Here is a 15,837-nt window from a genome sequence, read left to right on the forward strand (position 1 = left end):
TGTCACATGTATCTTCACGTATATGTAGAGATGATAAATGAACCAAGTCATCAGGGAAGGCTAAGGTAGATTTGCCATGTGGAAGGGGATAGGCTGCGGGGCATGGTCCATGACAGTGAGGATGATTTGAACAAGATGTTATAGGGGATGGTGTGGGCTTTCAAAAATAGAAAAGGACCAGGACTGATGGCTCAGTGGTCTAGAAATGGCTCTGGGGAATTGGCAAGAGTCGGAGAAAGTAAGTCCTTTACAGGATAAGGTCTCTGTGGAGCAGTCATTGTCAAGCATTGATAGTCATGTTTCTGTTAAAGAGGTAAAAAAAAATGGAGAAAGAAACTCCCTGTTTGCTGCTATGACAGGAGAAGGGAGAGAGGGAAGAGATGTTCAGTGGGGGTAAACTGGGCAGCTTTGAGAGTTTGAGTGTTTTGATAATGGCTGGTAAAGAAATTGGAATGAAGAAATTACTGGGGTAGGAGAGGGAGGGAGTTGCGCTTTACTCAGGCAGATCAGCACGTGAAGAGTGAAATTTAACCACTGCAATATGTGTGTCCCAAATGTCAAGGCCACCCCATCTGTTGGTGGTATCATGGCTTTGGCTTTTTGAAGCTTGTTGTGAGAGAAGTGGGAAATCACCCTGCCCCCTGCTCTGCTCAAATTATGATGCCAAGGAGACTTTGCCATGGTATGATTTTTGAGGCACATGATGATTCTGTCTAATTTGTAAAGTGACAACGTGATCAGGACCAAAGAGGAAGTTCAGCTAGCCCAAACCTTCCTAAGAAGAAGTCACTGTCCCACAGTTATGTGGGTAAGTTGTTCTAGAGAAACATAGGTGTGGGCAGGGCTGCAGTGTGGGAACCTGTTACCTGCGTAGCACTAAGCCAGTGCCTTCTCTGTTTTCTTTACAGATGAACGGGACCGGGTTCAGAAGAAAACGTTCACCAAGTGGGTCAACAAGCACTTAATGAAGGTAGGACCCCTTCATATATATGCTGCCCCAACACCTCTCACTGCTCTCATCTGGATCTGTCATTCCATCTTTCAGATGGTTTAGATTGCTTGCTGTGTGCTCGAGTCTATGAAGATACACGTGACTTTTCTCTTTCCTTTTTTAATAGAGAAGGGGTCTTGCCATGTTGCTCAGGCTGTTCTCAAACTCCTGGGCTCAAGCAATCCTACTGTCTCAGCCTCCAAAGTTCTGGGATTACAGGCATGAGCCACCATGCCCAGCTTTTTGAAAACTAACATAGTCATAATAGCATGGAAACTTGTATTAAACTGCTTCTTGGTGAAGACAGTATTACCTACCATTACGTCAGGAGGCAGAGGTTGAGGATACCATGGGATGATTTAAAAAATTCAAATAACAGTTTACTCCTAGCTTTATACGTTACTTTATAAGCCTCTTTCTTTTTTTTTTCATTTATTAATTTATTTTTTAAATAGAGACAGGGTCTCACTATGTTGCCCAGTCTGGTATCAAACTCCTGGGCTAAAGTGCTCCTCCTACCTTGGCCTCCTAAAGTGTTAGGATTACGGGCGTGAGCCACTTCACCCAGTGTATTTTTATTTTTTAATCTGAATACTACGGAAGGTTGATAGAGGGGGATTTTGTCTCTTTCTCTTAAAGTGCATGAAGCTTAAATGTTTGACTTGAGGAATTTTTACATGAATTTTACCACCAGATAGTCTAAAATACAGAATATTTCTAGAATGGTTAGGGCTGGGTGAAGATTATTATTATCATCATTATTATTATTTTATATAGAGGAGAAACCAAAACAGAGGCATGTTAAGACTCACCTAAAGATAATAATAATTATTATTATATATTAGATATATAAATAAATATCATAATAATATATTATTATTATTTTAAATAGAAGAGAAACCAAAACAGAGGCATGTTAAGACTCACCTAAAGATAAAACAGTATGACTACTGTGGCAGTTAGGATCTGAAAACGTAAGCTTTTGAATTATAATAATAATTAGTGCTTCTCTGGGAAAGGTCACCAGTGATCCCTTAATTGCCCTATCCAGTAGCCTCGTTTTTTCTTCCTCTTATTTGATTTCTCTGAGCATTTGATACTGTTGTCTACTCCTTAAAACCCTCTCTTACATTGACTTCTAGAACATTGCTTTTTCCTGAATTACCTCTTGCCTCTACGAATGCCTTTTTTTCTACCTGTTTCATTGACTCTTCTTCCTCTGTCTGACTCTTCCATGTTGGTATACCCCAGGATCCTAACCTTGGCCATTTTTTGGTTTTGTCTCTGTATTCTTTTTGGGCAGTCTCATCCATTGTAGCCACTGGGATTGTTTTGTTGCATGGGATGCAAAGAAACACAAGTAGAAATTGATACGGGATGATCTCACAGAATCTGGTGTCTAGATGCAGCTGGGCTTTATGAAACCTAAACAGTTATCCGAAAACTACTCTCGCTCTTTTTTTTTTTTTTTTTTTTTTTGAGACAGAGTCTTACCCTGTTGCCCAGGCTGGAGTACAGTGGCAAGATCACAGCTCACTGTAGCCCTCCTGGGCTGGAGTGATTCTCCCACCTCATCCTCCTGAGTAGCTGGAACTACAGGCATGCACTACCACACCTGGCTAATTTTTAAAATTTTTTGTAGAGATGGGTTCTCACTGTGCTGCCCAGGTCTTTCTTGTGTTTGTTTGTTTGTTTTTTGAGATGGAATTTCACTCTTGTTGCCCAGGCTGGAATGCAGTGGCACAATCTTGGCTCACCACAACCTCTGCCTCCCGGGTTCAAGCAATTCTCCTGCCTCAGCCTCCTGAGTAGCTGGGATTACAGGCATGAGCCACCACTCCCGACTAATTTTGTATTTTTAGTAGAGATGGGGTTTCTCCATGTTGGTCAGACTGGTCTCGAACTCCCAACCTCAGGTGATCCGCCCACCTCAGCCTCCCAAAGTGCTGGGATCATAGGCGTGAGCCACCGCGCCTGGCCAACCCAGGTCTTTCTTGTTTATGGGGCCTTGTGTTCTTTCATTTTACTTCTGTGTACCCCCTATATTCATTTCTCTGCTTTTCTCTTACTGCTATGAGGGAGCCATGGCGGCTGTGCCTCAAACAGTGATGTAAACCCCTGAGGCCACATGATTCTGAATGCACAAACACAGAAAGTCTGATGGGCTGAGGTCTTTTTTTCCTCCATGGGCCAATTGTCCATCTATAGTTCAGTAAACCGTGGGTAAGGAGGTGGTTACATAAATCAAACATGACTTCTTAGGACCACTTGTTTAATGGGTACTGCAGGTGAGCATGATTTTCACACTACAAAATCTGAATAAGGAGGCAGTGATATAGCCTTTTCTTGGATTCTTGCCTGAGCCAAAGGCATGTGTCATGGTATATTTTACATGTTCATCTGTATGTTACCTAGCCATAGCTTTTATTGAACACACCCTAAATTGTTAAATATTTTCACTCATGTAGCTAGTTGTCCAAGTTAGGAACCTATTTGATTCAGTACTGCCCATAATCTCTCCCTTGTTACCAAGTCCAGTCAATCACTTGCAGCTCAGAAAGATTGCATGCATCTGTCTTCTCTTCTCCATATCGCTGCTTTTGTTCAGGGCCTCTGTGTCTGTTGCCTTGACCATTATAATAGTTTCCTAATAAAGTTTTCTATTATAACAATAGTAGTAATAGTATCTTGAAGACTTCCTGTAAATCAGACATATTCTCTATGTCTGTGTGTGACAGGGTTTGCTCTGTTACCAGGCTAGAGTGCAGTGGTACAATCATGGCTCACTACAGCCTCCAACTCCTGGGCTCAAGTGATCCTCCCACCACAGCCTCCCAAATAGCTAGGTTTATAGGCACGTGCCACCGTGCCTGGCTAATTTGTGTGTGTGTGTTTGTAGAGATGGGGTCTTGGTATGTTGCCCAGGCTTGTCTTGTACTTCTGACCTCAAGCAATCCTCCTGCCTTGGCCTCCCAGTGTCTTTGAATTAGAGTCATGAGCCACCATGCCTAGTCTAAATTGGACATTCTATATACTAAGTCCTTTACATGGATTATTTCATTTAATCCTTCAGTGATCTTATGCTGTGGGTTCTGTTAATATCCCCATTTTATAAATTACTTAGAGAGGGTAAGTAATTAGTTCAAGGTCATGCTGCTAGAAAAAGGCAGAACTGAAATTTTAAAATTCAGGCAACCTAAAGTCTAGAAACCGTGCTCTTAACCCATGCAGAACTGGCTCTGGTTGCTGCCTACCTTTCCAGGCTCATAGCACCAAGTTTCCCTCATACCTTGAGCTCTTGCTGAACTGTGTGCCATGCTATTTTATGACTCTGTATCTTTGTTCATTCTACTCCCTGTGCTTGGAATACCTTCCCCAAGTTTGTTCTGCCTGGATAACACCAACTTAACACCTCTTCAGTAAGTATTTTCCTGGCTCTCTGATGTGGAACTGACTACCCTTTCTTTGTGCCCCGACTGTACTCCTTATGTGCTTTTGTTAAAGCATCCAGAGTGTTTATATACATGGTGTGTCTTTCAGCTATATCATCACTTGAGGGCAAATATTATGTCTTACTATTTATAGTGTTAGGACAAAGAAGAAAGAGAGAGAAGTAAGGAGAAAAAGAAATTATAATTTCCTTTTTTTTTTTTTTTTTTTTTTTTTGAGACGGAGTCTTGCTCTGTCATCCAGCTAGAGTGCAGTGGCGCAATCTCAGCTCACTGCAACCTCCGCCTCCTGAGTTCAAGCAGCTCTCCTGCCTCAGCCTCCCGAGTAGCTGGAACTACAGGCGTGTGCCACCAAAACCTGGCTAATTTTTGTATTTTTAGTAGAGACAGGGTTTCACCGTATTGGCCAGGCTGCTCTCCTGGCCTTGTGATCTGCCTGCCTCAACCTTCCAAAGTCATGAGATTACAGGCGTGAACCACCACGTCCAACTGTGATTTCCTTTTGTAAATTTCTTCCATGGCTACTAGTTGCCTCTAGAGTTTGATGTCACCTAATTCTGTCATGACATAGGGCAGTTTGCAGCATTTCCAACCCACCTGTCCAGCTTCATTTCTAAGCACTCTGTTTTTTGTGCTTGCACTGTAGCCACATGAGACAACTCACTGCTCCCTAAACACTGTGTACTTTCACACCTCCTTGCTTATTTATTTCTCTCCCTAGAATGCATGTCCCAGCCTCCTCTGCCTGGTCATCACCCACTTCACCTTCTAGGCCCAGCTCCAGTATCACCTTCCTGAGATTCTGACCTCTGTTCCTCAGATTAAATCAATTGCAACTCCATCTCTGTATCAGACTGCCTTGAAGAGATGCCTGTGTGTTCACTCACCGGTGTTCTCTGTTACAGTACTTATTGAGGACTGGGATTGTAGTATGCTACTTTCTCTGTTAAGTGCTGCACATAGCACATGAGAAGTATCCAATAAGTACTTGTTACCTTGAGTAACTAATATTTCAATAGTGTTTATAGCTTATGAAGCACATTCTTACCTGTCTTAATCCTTATAATAACCCTGAAGTAAGTAAAGGTGTTTTATCCTCTCAATTTTAATAGCTAGGGAAAAATGAGAATTAGAGGAGTGAAGTGACTTTGCCAAAATGATACAGCTAGTGAGGGATGGAGCTAAGGATCAGTCAATCATGAGTCTTCTGATCAAAATTACTTGTTCTTTCTGCTAACTATGCTTGCAGCTGATTCTTTCATACCTTGTCTCTAACAGTTGGAGGAACTGAATCAATCCTGCCTTGAGCTTGTCCCCTGAACTTTGTAGTTGAATTCCAGTGCTCTGGCTCCTTGCTGCCTGTTTGTAGCTGATGCTGCCTGTTGGACCTCTGCCTCAGTGCTGTGTGATGACAGGAGGCTCAGGGAGGGAGAAGCTAGAGGAACACATCATAGCATTGTTAGAAATTGGAGGCCAGCCAAAGCTTTACTTAAATCCTTGGCTATTTTTCATCTCTTCTCAGGCCCCCAGCCTTACAGTTTCAACAACATTTGCTTATCTTGGGATATTTCAGAGAGAGATTCACTGCTATTCAGAGTTATTGCTCTAAATTGGAATTATTTGAATTTTAGGCTGAGAATTAGGGATTGAGATTTGTTTTTTGCAACTCGAGCATCCTTTGCTTTGCTCCCCAAGTACACCCCAGATTAATGTCATCTTCGGCAGGTAGACCAACGTAAGGACAAAACCAACCAGGTGGCCTGGCATGATGGTTCATGCCTGTAATCCCACCACTCTGGGAGACTGAAGGGGGGTGGATCACTTGAGGTCAGGAGTTCAAGACCAGCCAGGCCAACATGGTGAAACCCCATCTCTACTAAAAATACAAAAATTAGCTGCGTGTGGTGGCTGGCGCCTGTAATCCCAGCTATTTTGGGAGGCTGAGGCAGGAGAATCGATTGAACCTGGGAGGTGGAGGTTATAGTGAGCTGAAATTGTGCCATTGCACTCCAGCATGGGTGACAGAGCAAGACTGTGTCTCAAATAAATAAATAAATAAATAAAACCACAAACCAAGTCTCCCAACTTCTAGATTTAGTTGATCTTGAAATCTCTTGGATTCCCTGGTAACCTTTTGGGAAACAGCTTACTTTGGGATAAGCAAATTAATTCTTCCTTATTGAGAACACTTCTGATCCAATCTTAAAAGAGATTTGTTAAAGATGTAAGCATCTGAAATAAACAACCTAATTTAGAATGTAAACATACATATATAAGAGTTCTGCTTGTATACCAGAACCATCCAAAAGAGAAATCTAGGTTTCCAAATGAGGTTTTATTTAAATTATCTATGCTGTATCTTTGGGTGCTGGTAGCTGATGAAGTGTATCCCCCTAAAGAGAACATGAAAGTATGTATGAGCTCCTTAGGAGGGAGAAAAATGCTTTTTCTGGTCAGTTCCTGTTGACTTCAGGGGTTAGTAGTTACAAAGGAAAAGCCCAATATTTAATCTAGCAGATAGAGCAGTTCTTTCCATTTTTGTATATGCAATCTAGAAGCCCCTGGCTTTCCTGGAATTTTAGGTAAAATTTCCATATATACCAGCAAACGTTTTCAAATTTTTAGTAACGCTGACAACCCTTCCCTTCTTCCTTCCCTTCTTTCTTCCTTCCCTCCTTCCTTCCATCCATCTGTCCATCCGTCCGTCCATCCATCTTTCTTTCTGTCTTTCTGTTTTAAGAGACAAGGTCTCCCTATGTTTCCTAGGCTGGTCTCAAACTCCTGTGCTCAAGGAATCTTCCTGCTTTGGCCCCCCTCAAGTGCTAGGATTACAGGCGTGAGCCACCACACCTGGCCCACTTAAAATTTCTTTATTTCTGTTTGAGGCTCTCTAGTTGAATACAGGGTAGCACTCATTCCAGGTATTCTCTCCTATATAGCCTCTGTTTTGGCCACATGAGTCAATTCGCTGACTCCCTAATCACTGGGTGGAACTTCATACCTTTTTGCTTATTCATGTCTGTGGGAAATATCAGAATGAGACTGGCAGTGTAGTTTAAGAAATTGACAAAGTGTAGTGCTGGTTAGATGCTAAGGAAAGGAGTGTTGCCTTTGTTGCCTATGTGTGACTATATGGTAGGGGTTTGTGGCTGTCTTTACCTGGACCTGATGTTTTTAGGACTTAATTTCACTCTAAATGCTTGTCAGGCCTACATTTGGGCCTACATTTGGACTTGGGCTTTACTCTGGATTTTCTATTCCCTATGCTTAAGTGCCTGCCTATGAAAGTAAAGCTACCTTTTGTGGATTTTATTTTATATTTTTGAGACGGAGTTTTGCTCTTTGCCCAGGCTGGCGTGCAAAGGCGCGATCTTGGCTCACTGCAACTTCTGCCACCTGGGTTCAAGCGACTCTCCTGCCTCAGCCTCCCGAGTAGCTGGGATTACAGGCACGTACCACCACACCTGGCTAATTTTGTGTTTTTAGTAGAGACAGGGTTTCTTCATGTTGGTCAGGCTGGTCTCGAATACCTGACCTCAGGTGATCTGCCCACCTTGGCCTCCCAAAGTGCTGGGATTACAGGCATGAACCACCGTGCCCAGCCTGTGGATTTTAGAATCATCCACATTCTTAGAGAAGCTGTTAATCCGGGTTGACCAGTACCACTGTTAGATTCCTCGCAATTTAGGGAATTCTCAAAACAGAGATACGATAAAAATTCTTACATGCAAAGAACCTCACACTTTGTTCCCCTCCCACCCCCTCTCTCAAACAGGGATTCCCAGCTGCTACTTTCATTCCCTGCATTTAAGCATAGTTCTTTCCAGAGTAAAGAAGTCTAGGACAACTATAATCTTTTTTTTTTTTTTTTTTTTTAGTGTTGGGCTTTTCCTTGAAGACAGATTTGGCCAATGAATCAATATGGGTTTCAGTTTTTACAGTTTGGAGATTTGCCATTCAGAAATCTATCTGAAATTACTAGGCTCACTTTCCCTTTCCCTGTATCTTTTAATAAGTGTAGGAGAGAGTAAATAACATGCTTTTCTCTTTAAAACTTTCTCCTCTGACCTATATATTGCTCTTCAACATAGTCTGAGTCAAGGAAATTGGGCTGCTTACATTTCCTTTTAATTGTTTAGAGGAAAGATTCCTAGATCAAGTTTTCAGCAGGTGTCAATACCATGAGGCCAGGCGCAGTGGCTCACACCTGTAATATCAGCACTTTGGGAGGCCAAGGTGGGTGGATCACTTGACGTCAGGTGTTCGAGACCAGCCTTACCGACATGGTGAAACCCTGTCTCTACTAAAAATGCAAAAATTAGCTGGGTGTGGTGACGCTTGCCTGTAATACCAGCTACTTGGGAGGCTGAGGCAAGAGAATCGCTTGAACCCGGGAGGCAGAGGTTTTAGTGAGCTAACACCACTGCACCCCAGCCTGGGTGACAGAGTGAGACTCCATCTCAAAAAAAAAAAAAAAAAGGGATACTATGTGACAACCCTTGGTCTTTTTTGTGTATGTATGGATGTATGGTGGGGAGGAGGGTACTCTTATTATTTAAAATTGTTGATAATCTGTCGTTTTGACCCTCCAAGCATCATAGAAGCCTTGTTAAGGGAGTCAGGGGACAATGTTCTAGGCTCAGCTCTGATACTTTCCAGCTAAATGATCTTACACAAGTTATTTAGCTTCTCTAGGCAATGGTTTTCTCATCTATAAACTAAGGGTATCTTTAAAGTCCCTTTGAGCTCAGATTAGGATTCCAAGCACTGAAGTGTAATTTATTCCCTTTGTTAAAGCCACTCAGAAATTGAGGAAAGCTGTTTATTTTTTCATAGCTTTAAGTTAATCTTTAAAAAATGGAGGCCAGGTGCAGTGACTCACGCCTGTAATCCCAGCACTTTGGGAGGCTGAGGTGGGTGGATCACTTGAGGCAAGGAGTTCAAGACCAGCCTGGCCAACATGGCGAAACCTTGTCTCTATTAAAGATACAAAAAAATTAGCTGGGCATAGCGGCGTGTGCCTTTAGTCCCAGCTACTTGGGAGGCTGAGGCAGGAGATTCACTTGAACCCAGGAGGCTCACTTGTAGTGAGCTGAAATTGCACCACTGCACGCCAGCCTGAGCAACAGAGTGAGGCTCTGTCTCAAAAAAAAAAACCAAAAAACAAAAAAAAAAACAGACAGCAGAGCCCTCCTTGACTTATTAATGCTTGGGCATTGGGGAGGATTGGACTTGGTCTCTCAAAATCTAATTATTCACTAGTTTTAAGAAATCACTTTATGGCTGGGTGTGATGGATCAAGCCTGTAATCCCAGCACTTCAGGAGGCTGAGGCTGGCAGCTTGAGGCCAGGAGTTCGAGACTAGCTTGGGCAACATGGCAAAACTCCATCTCCATAAAGAATAGAAAAACTAGCCAGGCATGGTTGTGTGTGCCTTGGGAGACTGAGGTGAGAGGATCACCTGAACCCAGGAAGTCGAGGCTACAGTGAACTGTGATCGTGCCGCTGCACTATAGCCTGGGCGATGGAAGTGAGACCCTATTTAAAAAAAAAAAAAGAAACAAAAAAAGCTTTATGGCCAGGGACAGTGGCCCACACCTATAATCCCAACACCTTGGGAGGCTGAGGTGAGAGGATCTCTTGAGGCCAGGAGTTTGAGACCAGCCTGGGTAATGTACTGAGACACCATCTTGCCCCTGCAACCCCTGTCTCTATGAACATTCATTTACAAGTTTTTGTCTGGACATATGTTTTCAGTTCTCTTTAATTACATACCTAGGTGCAGAACTGGTGGTTCGTATGGTAACTTGTGTTTAACGTGTTAGTAACCATCACATTATCTTCTAAAGCAACTGCACCGTTTTACATCCCCACCAGCAGTGGATGAGGGTTCTAGTTTCTCTGCATTTTTGCTAACGCTTATTATCTGTCTTTTATAGTATAGACATCCTAGAGAGCATGAATCACTGCAGTTTTGATTTATATTTTCCTTATGACTAATGATGTTGAACATCTTTTCAGGTGTTTATTAGCCATTTATATATCTTCATTGGAGACATTTACTAATTTTGACAACGATTTTCTCAGAGAGTGCAAACAGGCAAGGCCCTGAATAATTGCAGTTTTTTATTCATTTATTGACAGAACATTATAATTATTTGTTAGAAAGAAGCATCCATATGGATGATTCTTGAACAATCTTGCTTCAGTTGGCTGCTTTTAAAACTTTTTCTTTTTTTGAGACAGGATCTCACTCTGTTGCCCAGGCTGGAGTGCAGTGGTATGATAATAGCTCCCTGCAGCTTCAGTCAGCTGGGCTCAAGCAACCCTCCCACCTCAGACTCCTGAATAGCTGGGACTGTAGGCATGCACCACCACACCTGGCTAACTTTTAAAATTTTTTTGTTGAGATGGAGTCTCACTGTGTTTCCCCAACTGGTCTCAAACTCCTGGGCTCAAATAATCTTCCCAAAGTGCTCAATAACATGCTTGAGCCACCGTACCTGGCCTTCTGAAATTTTGTTGCTTAGTTCACTGGTCATTTTCCTAAGAGATTTGTGGAAAACTTCACAGGCAAACTAGTATGAGCAGAAGAGATGAGGATTTTAGGATGAGATAGATCTGGATTTGATCAGCCTGGCAATTTAGTAGATGTGTGATTGGGGGATGTTAATTGAGCCCTCCAAATCCTATCTCTGTGTCTGAAAAATTCCTGACACAGAAGCACCCGCAGTAAATGTTAGCTAATTCTTTACCCTTCTTTAGGTAGAGCTGTGTCTAGTATGCTTTAGAAACAGACTGTTGTTTTCTGTTGTTGACAATTTTCCAGGCAAGGGAAAAAAAATCTCTTTGCATTCTCCTCTCCCATTACCTCTCTCTGTATCTCTTCAATAGTTTTATTTATTTTTTATTAAAAACTTTTTTTGCAGGGGACAGAGTCTCACTCTGTTGCCCAGGGCGGAGTGCAGTGGCACAATCTCGGCTCACTGCAACCTCTCCCTCCTGAGTTCAAGCAGTTCTCCTGTCTCAGCCTCCTGAGTAGCTAGAATGTAAGGAGTGCCTCACCATGCCTGGCTAAGTTTTGTATTTTTATTTATTTATTTTTTGAGATGGAGTCGTGCACTGTAGCCCGAATTGGAGTGCAGTGTCGTGATCTTGGCTCGATGCAACCTCTGCCTCCCAAGTTCAAGTGATTTTCCTGTCTTAGCCTCCTAAGTAGCTGGGATTACAGGTACCCGCCACCACACCCAGCTAATTTTTTGTATTTTTAGTAGAGATGGGGTTTCACTATGTTGGCCAGGCCAATCTCCAACTCCTGACCTCATGATCTACCCACCTTGGCCTCCCAAAGTGCTAGGAGTACAGATGTGAGCCACTACACCCAGCCAATATTTTTTTTTTTGAGACCGAATCTCGCTCTATTGCCCAGGCTGAAGTGCAGTGGCGCCATCTTGGCTCACTGCCACCTGTGCCTCCTAGGTTCAAGTGAATTCTCCTACCTCAGCCTCCCCAATAGCTAGGATTAGAGGTGCATGCCACCGCGCCCAGCTAATTTTTGTATTTTTAGTAGAGACAAGGTTTTGCCATATTCGCCAGGCTGGTCTCAAACTCCTGACCTCAGGTGATCCATCCGCCTCCGCTTCCCAAAGTGCTGGAATTACAGGCATGAGCCACCACATCCTGCCAATTTTTGTATTTTTAGTAGAGAGGGGATTTCACCATGTTGATCAGGGTGGTCTCCAACTCCTGATCTCAGGTGATCTACCTGCCTTGACCTCCCAAAGTGATGGGATTACAGGGATGAGCCACTGTGCCTGGCCAATAGTTTTATTTTTATAGTTATTTGGTTACTGTAGTCAGACAAAGATTGAGATGGCATAATAAGCTAGTTCTCATCTAAATTTCTTATAATATATACAAGTTTTGCTATCACAGGTATAACACATAATCAGAATTTTGAGAAAGAGACATGAGGGCCTTAGTGTGAAATTAACTTTACATTTCAAGTTGCCTGCTTTGTCTTTTCAATACTCTGTGGTGTTTAATATCTGTTGATAAGATGACCTCACTTGGTCCTCAAGACCAACTGCAATTTGTTTATTATTACTATTATTTTTGAGGTGGAGTCTTGCTGTGTCGCCCAGGCTGGAATGCAGTGGTGCGATCCTGGCTCGCTGCAACCCCCACCTGTGCGATTCTCATGCCTCAGCCTCCTGAGTAGCTGGGACTACAGGCATGTGCCACCATGCACAACTTTTTTTATTTTTAGTGGAGACGGGGTTTTGTCATGTTGGCCAGGCTTGTCTCAAACTCCCAACCTCAGGTAATCTCCCAGCCTCGGCCTCCCAAATTGCTGGTATTACAGATGTGAGCCACCGCGCCTAGCGACCACAATTTATTTAAATATTTATTCAGGCTGGAAGTGGTAGCTCACGCCTGTAATCCCAACACTTTGGGAGGCTGAAGTGGGAGGATTGTTTGTAGCCAGGAGTTTGAGACCAGCCTGGGCAACATGGCAAGACTGTGTCTCAATCAGTCAATCAATATTTATTCATTTATTTATTTATTTGTTCAATGTCCTCTCCTGATTTTTATTCCCTATGTTCAGATCTTATCTATCAAAAATAAATCCCTCGTTTAACTTAGTTGTCCCTTCTCTTCTTAATCCTTAATGTCAAGTATGTAATCTTTTCTGACTTTTTAAAAAACCTACCATTAATTTTAATCTGATTTTCATTCTACTACTCTCTTGAGAAATAGTCTCACAAAAGCACTTTATTTGTAGGAAAGTTAAAAAGCTTTCTTAGTCCTTATCCTCCTTGACTTCTGCTGTAGTATTTGATACCGGTGATCATTCCTGTCTTGATTACACTGCTTACATTTTTGCTTACCTCTTTCACTGTTACTATTTTGTTTTGTCTTTTTCTTCTGTCCTTTGTTGATTGCTTTTCCATCTCCTGCCTTCTAATTTTGGCTATTCCCTAAGGCTCAGTCCTTAGCACTCTGCTCTTCTGTCTTACTCCTAATCCAGAAAGCCCGTTTCCCGTGTCTTCAGCTAGCACCTCTGTGCATGTGACATCTAAACTTAAGTTCTCAGCTGATCCAGACTGAATTCTGGTATTTCCAGCTGCTTCAAGAACATTTCCATTTGCAACTCCTTTGCTGCCATTTTAAATTCAACGTATTTAAAATTGAGTTTGTCAAATCCGCTGCCTTTTTAACAAACCTTATGACCTGCCTATTTCTGTTAATGGTGTACTACTGTTGTTCCACACTGCAAGCTTGAAACCTTGGATCTATTTGAGGGAGGGGTTTTTGTTTTTGTTTTTGAGACAAAGTTTCACTCTTATTGCCCAGGCTGGAGTACAATGGTGTGATCTTGACTCACTGCAACCTCTGCCTCCTGGGTTCAAGCGATTCTCCTGCCTCAGTCTTCTGAGTAGCTGGGATTACAGGTACCCATGACCACACCTGGCTAATTTTTTGTATTTTTAGTAGAGACGGGGTTTCACCATGTTGGCCAGACTGTTCTCGAACTCCTGACCTCAGGTGATCCACCTGCCTCCGCCTCCCAGAGTGCTGAGATTACAGGTGTGAGAGGGAGGGGTTTTGAAATCTTGGAGCCCCTGGTGTGCTGGAGCCAGCTTATGGACTCATGAGAGCCAAATGTTAAATTTTCAGCAATTTTGTGAGCTGGTTGCTAAACACAGCTTTTTTTTTGAGACTGAATCTTGCTCTTTTGCCCAAGCTGGAGTGCAGTGGCGTGATCTTGGCTCACTGCAACCTCTGCCTCTGAGGTTCAAGGAATTCTCCTGTCTCAGCCTCCTGAGTAGCTGGGATGACAGGCGCATACCACCATGCCCGGCTAATTTTTTGCATTTTTAGTAGAGGCAGGGTTTCACCATGTTGGCCAGGCTGGTCTCGAACTCCTGACCTCAGGTGATCCACCCGCCTCAGGCTCCCAAAGTGCTGGGATTACAAGTGTGAGCCACTGTGCCCAGCCACAGTTATTATTAAAAATTGAACTATGTAAACATACAATTAAATAAATTATATTTAAAATAAACGTAATAAATCCTCAAAGCTGTTCATTTCATAATTATTTTGCTGCATGTTAGTATTGTCTGTGCTCTTGAGGTTATGTCTGTTGTGTCTCTGTGATGGAAATACTATACATAAAGGTGTGCTACTGTACATTTCTTCCCAACATTGCATTTAGTGATATTATATTAGTAGCTTGAAATTGGTTGTATTGGGAATATTTGCATCATGGAAATCGGCAAATTCTACAACTCTGAGTTAGATGTCTTGTTTTGTTTATTGTTTAGACTTAAAGTGATGGAGAAGATGTTAATATTGAAGATTAAACTTAAAAGTGTGGGCCGGGTGTGGTGGCTTACACCTGTAATCCCAGCACTTTGGGAGGCTGAGGCAGGCAGATCACGAGGTCAGGAGATTGAGGCCAACATGGTGAAACCCTGTCTCTACTAAAAACACAAAATTAGCCAGGTGTGGTGGTGCGCACCTGTAATCCCAGCTACTCAGGGGTCTGAGGCAGGAGAATCACTTGAACCCAGAAGGCAGAGGTTGCAGTGAGCCGAGATTGTGCCACTGCACTCCAGCCTAGTGACAGACCAAGACTCTGTCTCAAAAAATATATATATTCTTTCAGTTTTTAAAACTATGTTCCAGTTCATCATGAACCATCTTCCCCAGTTGTATAATGTACCTGTCACCTTCTTATTTCTTTACACACATACAAATAAACACACATACCTTGCATATGTCCATCTCTGTGCCTAGTCTTATGTGGTTTTTCCATCTTCTTTCTACTAAAACATTTGCTAATTCTCCAAGTCCTATTTCTTCGAGGAAGTCTTTGCGGATGTTTCCATTCTTTATCTTGTCCAGTTTCCATTCTTATCCTACTTTGTTTCTTTTTCAGTTTTTTTTTTTTTTTTTTTGGAGACAGGGTTAAAAAAGAAACCCCTCATTACAAAAGGGTCTTGGTTTGTCACTCAGGCTGGAGTGCATTGGTGCGATGATACCTCACTGCAGCCTTGAGCCTTGAATTCCTGGGCTCAAGCAGTCCTCCTGCCTTAGCTTCCCAAAGCACTGGTATTACAGGTGTGAGCCACTGCACCTGGCCTCCCCCTCTACTTTCAGAGCTACTTTGAGTATTATAATTGGAAAGGACTTTAGTTTTCCACTCAAATGTAAAAATCCCCAAATCCCAGCCTCTACTCAAAAAATTATAGTAACTGAAATTCTACTACTTCTGAAAGTAGCCCTTTCTAATGTTGTCTGGAGAATTAATATATTAAAAATCAGTCTTCCTTATAATTTTTCTACAAGCCTTCCCATTCTGTGTTGTGAACTCACTTTTTTTTTTTTTGA

The 15,837-nt window shown here is 42.4% G+C and overlaps 1 protein-coding gene across 18 annotated transcripts in view; it reads left to right on the forward strand.

The window, feature by feature from the left end:
• The window catches only part of LOC104675570 (microtubule-actin cross-linking factor 1), a 392,257-nt gene that overhangs the window by 133,229 nt on the left and 243,191 nt on the right, over positions 1 to 15,837 (forward strand). For all 18 annotated transcript variants that reach the window (XM_030942495.1, XM_030942497.1, XM_030942493.1 and 15 more), the window contains exon 2: positions 909 to 970. In XM_030942495.1, coding sequence (XP_030798355.1) covers positions 909 to 970 — 62 coding nt within the window. The remainder of the gene's footprint in view (positions 1 to 908; positions 971 to 15,837) is intronic.

This window comes from Rhinopithecus roxellana, chromosome 12 (genome assembly GCF_007565055.1).
Source record: "Rhinopithecus roxellana isolate Shanxi Qingling chromosome 12, ASM756505v1, whole genome shotgun sequence".
In the NCBI taxonomy this organism is placed as follows: domain Eukaryota; kingdom Metazoa; phylum Chordata; class Mammalia; order Primates; family Cercopithecidae; genus Rhinopithecus; species Rhinopithecus roxellana.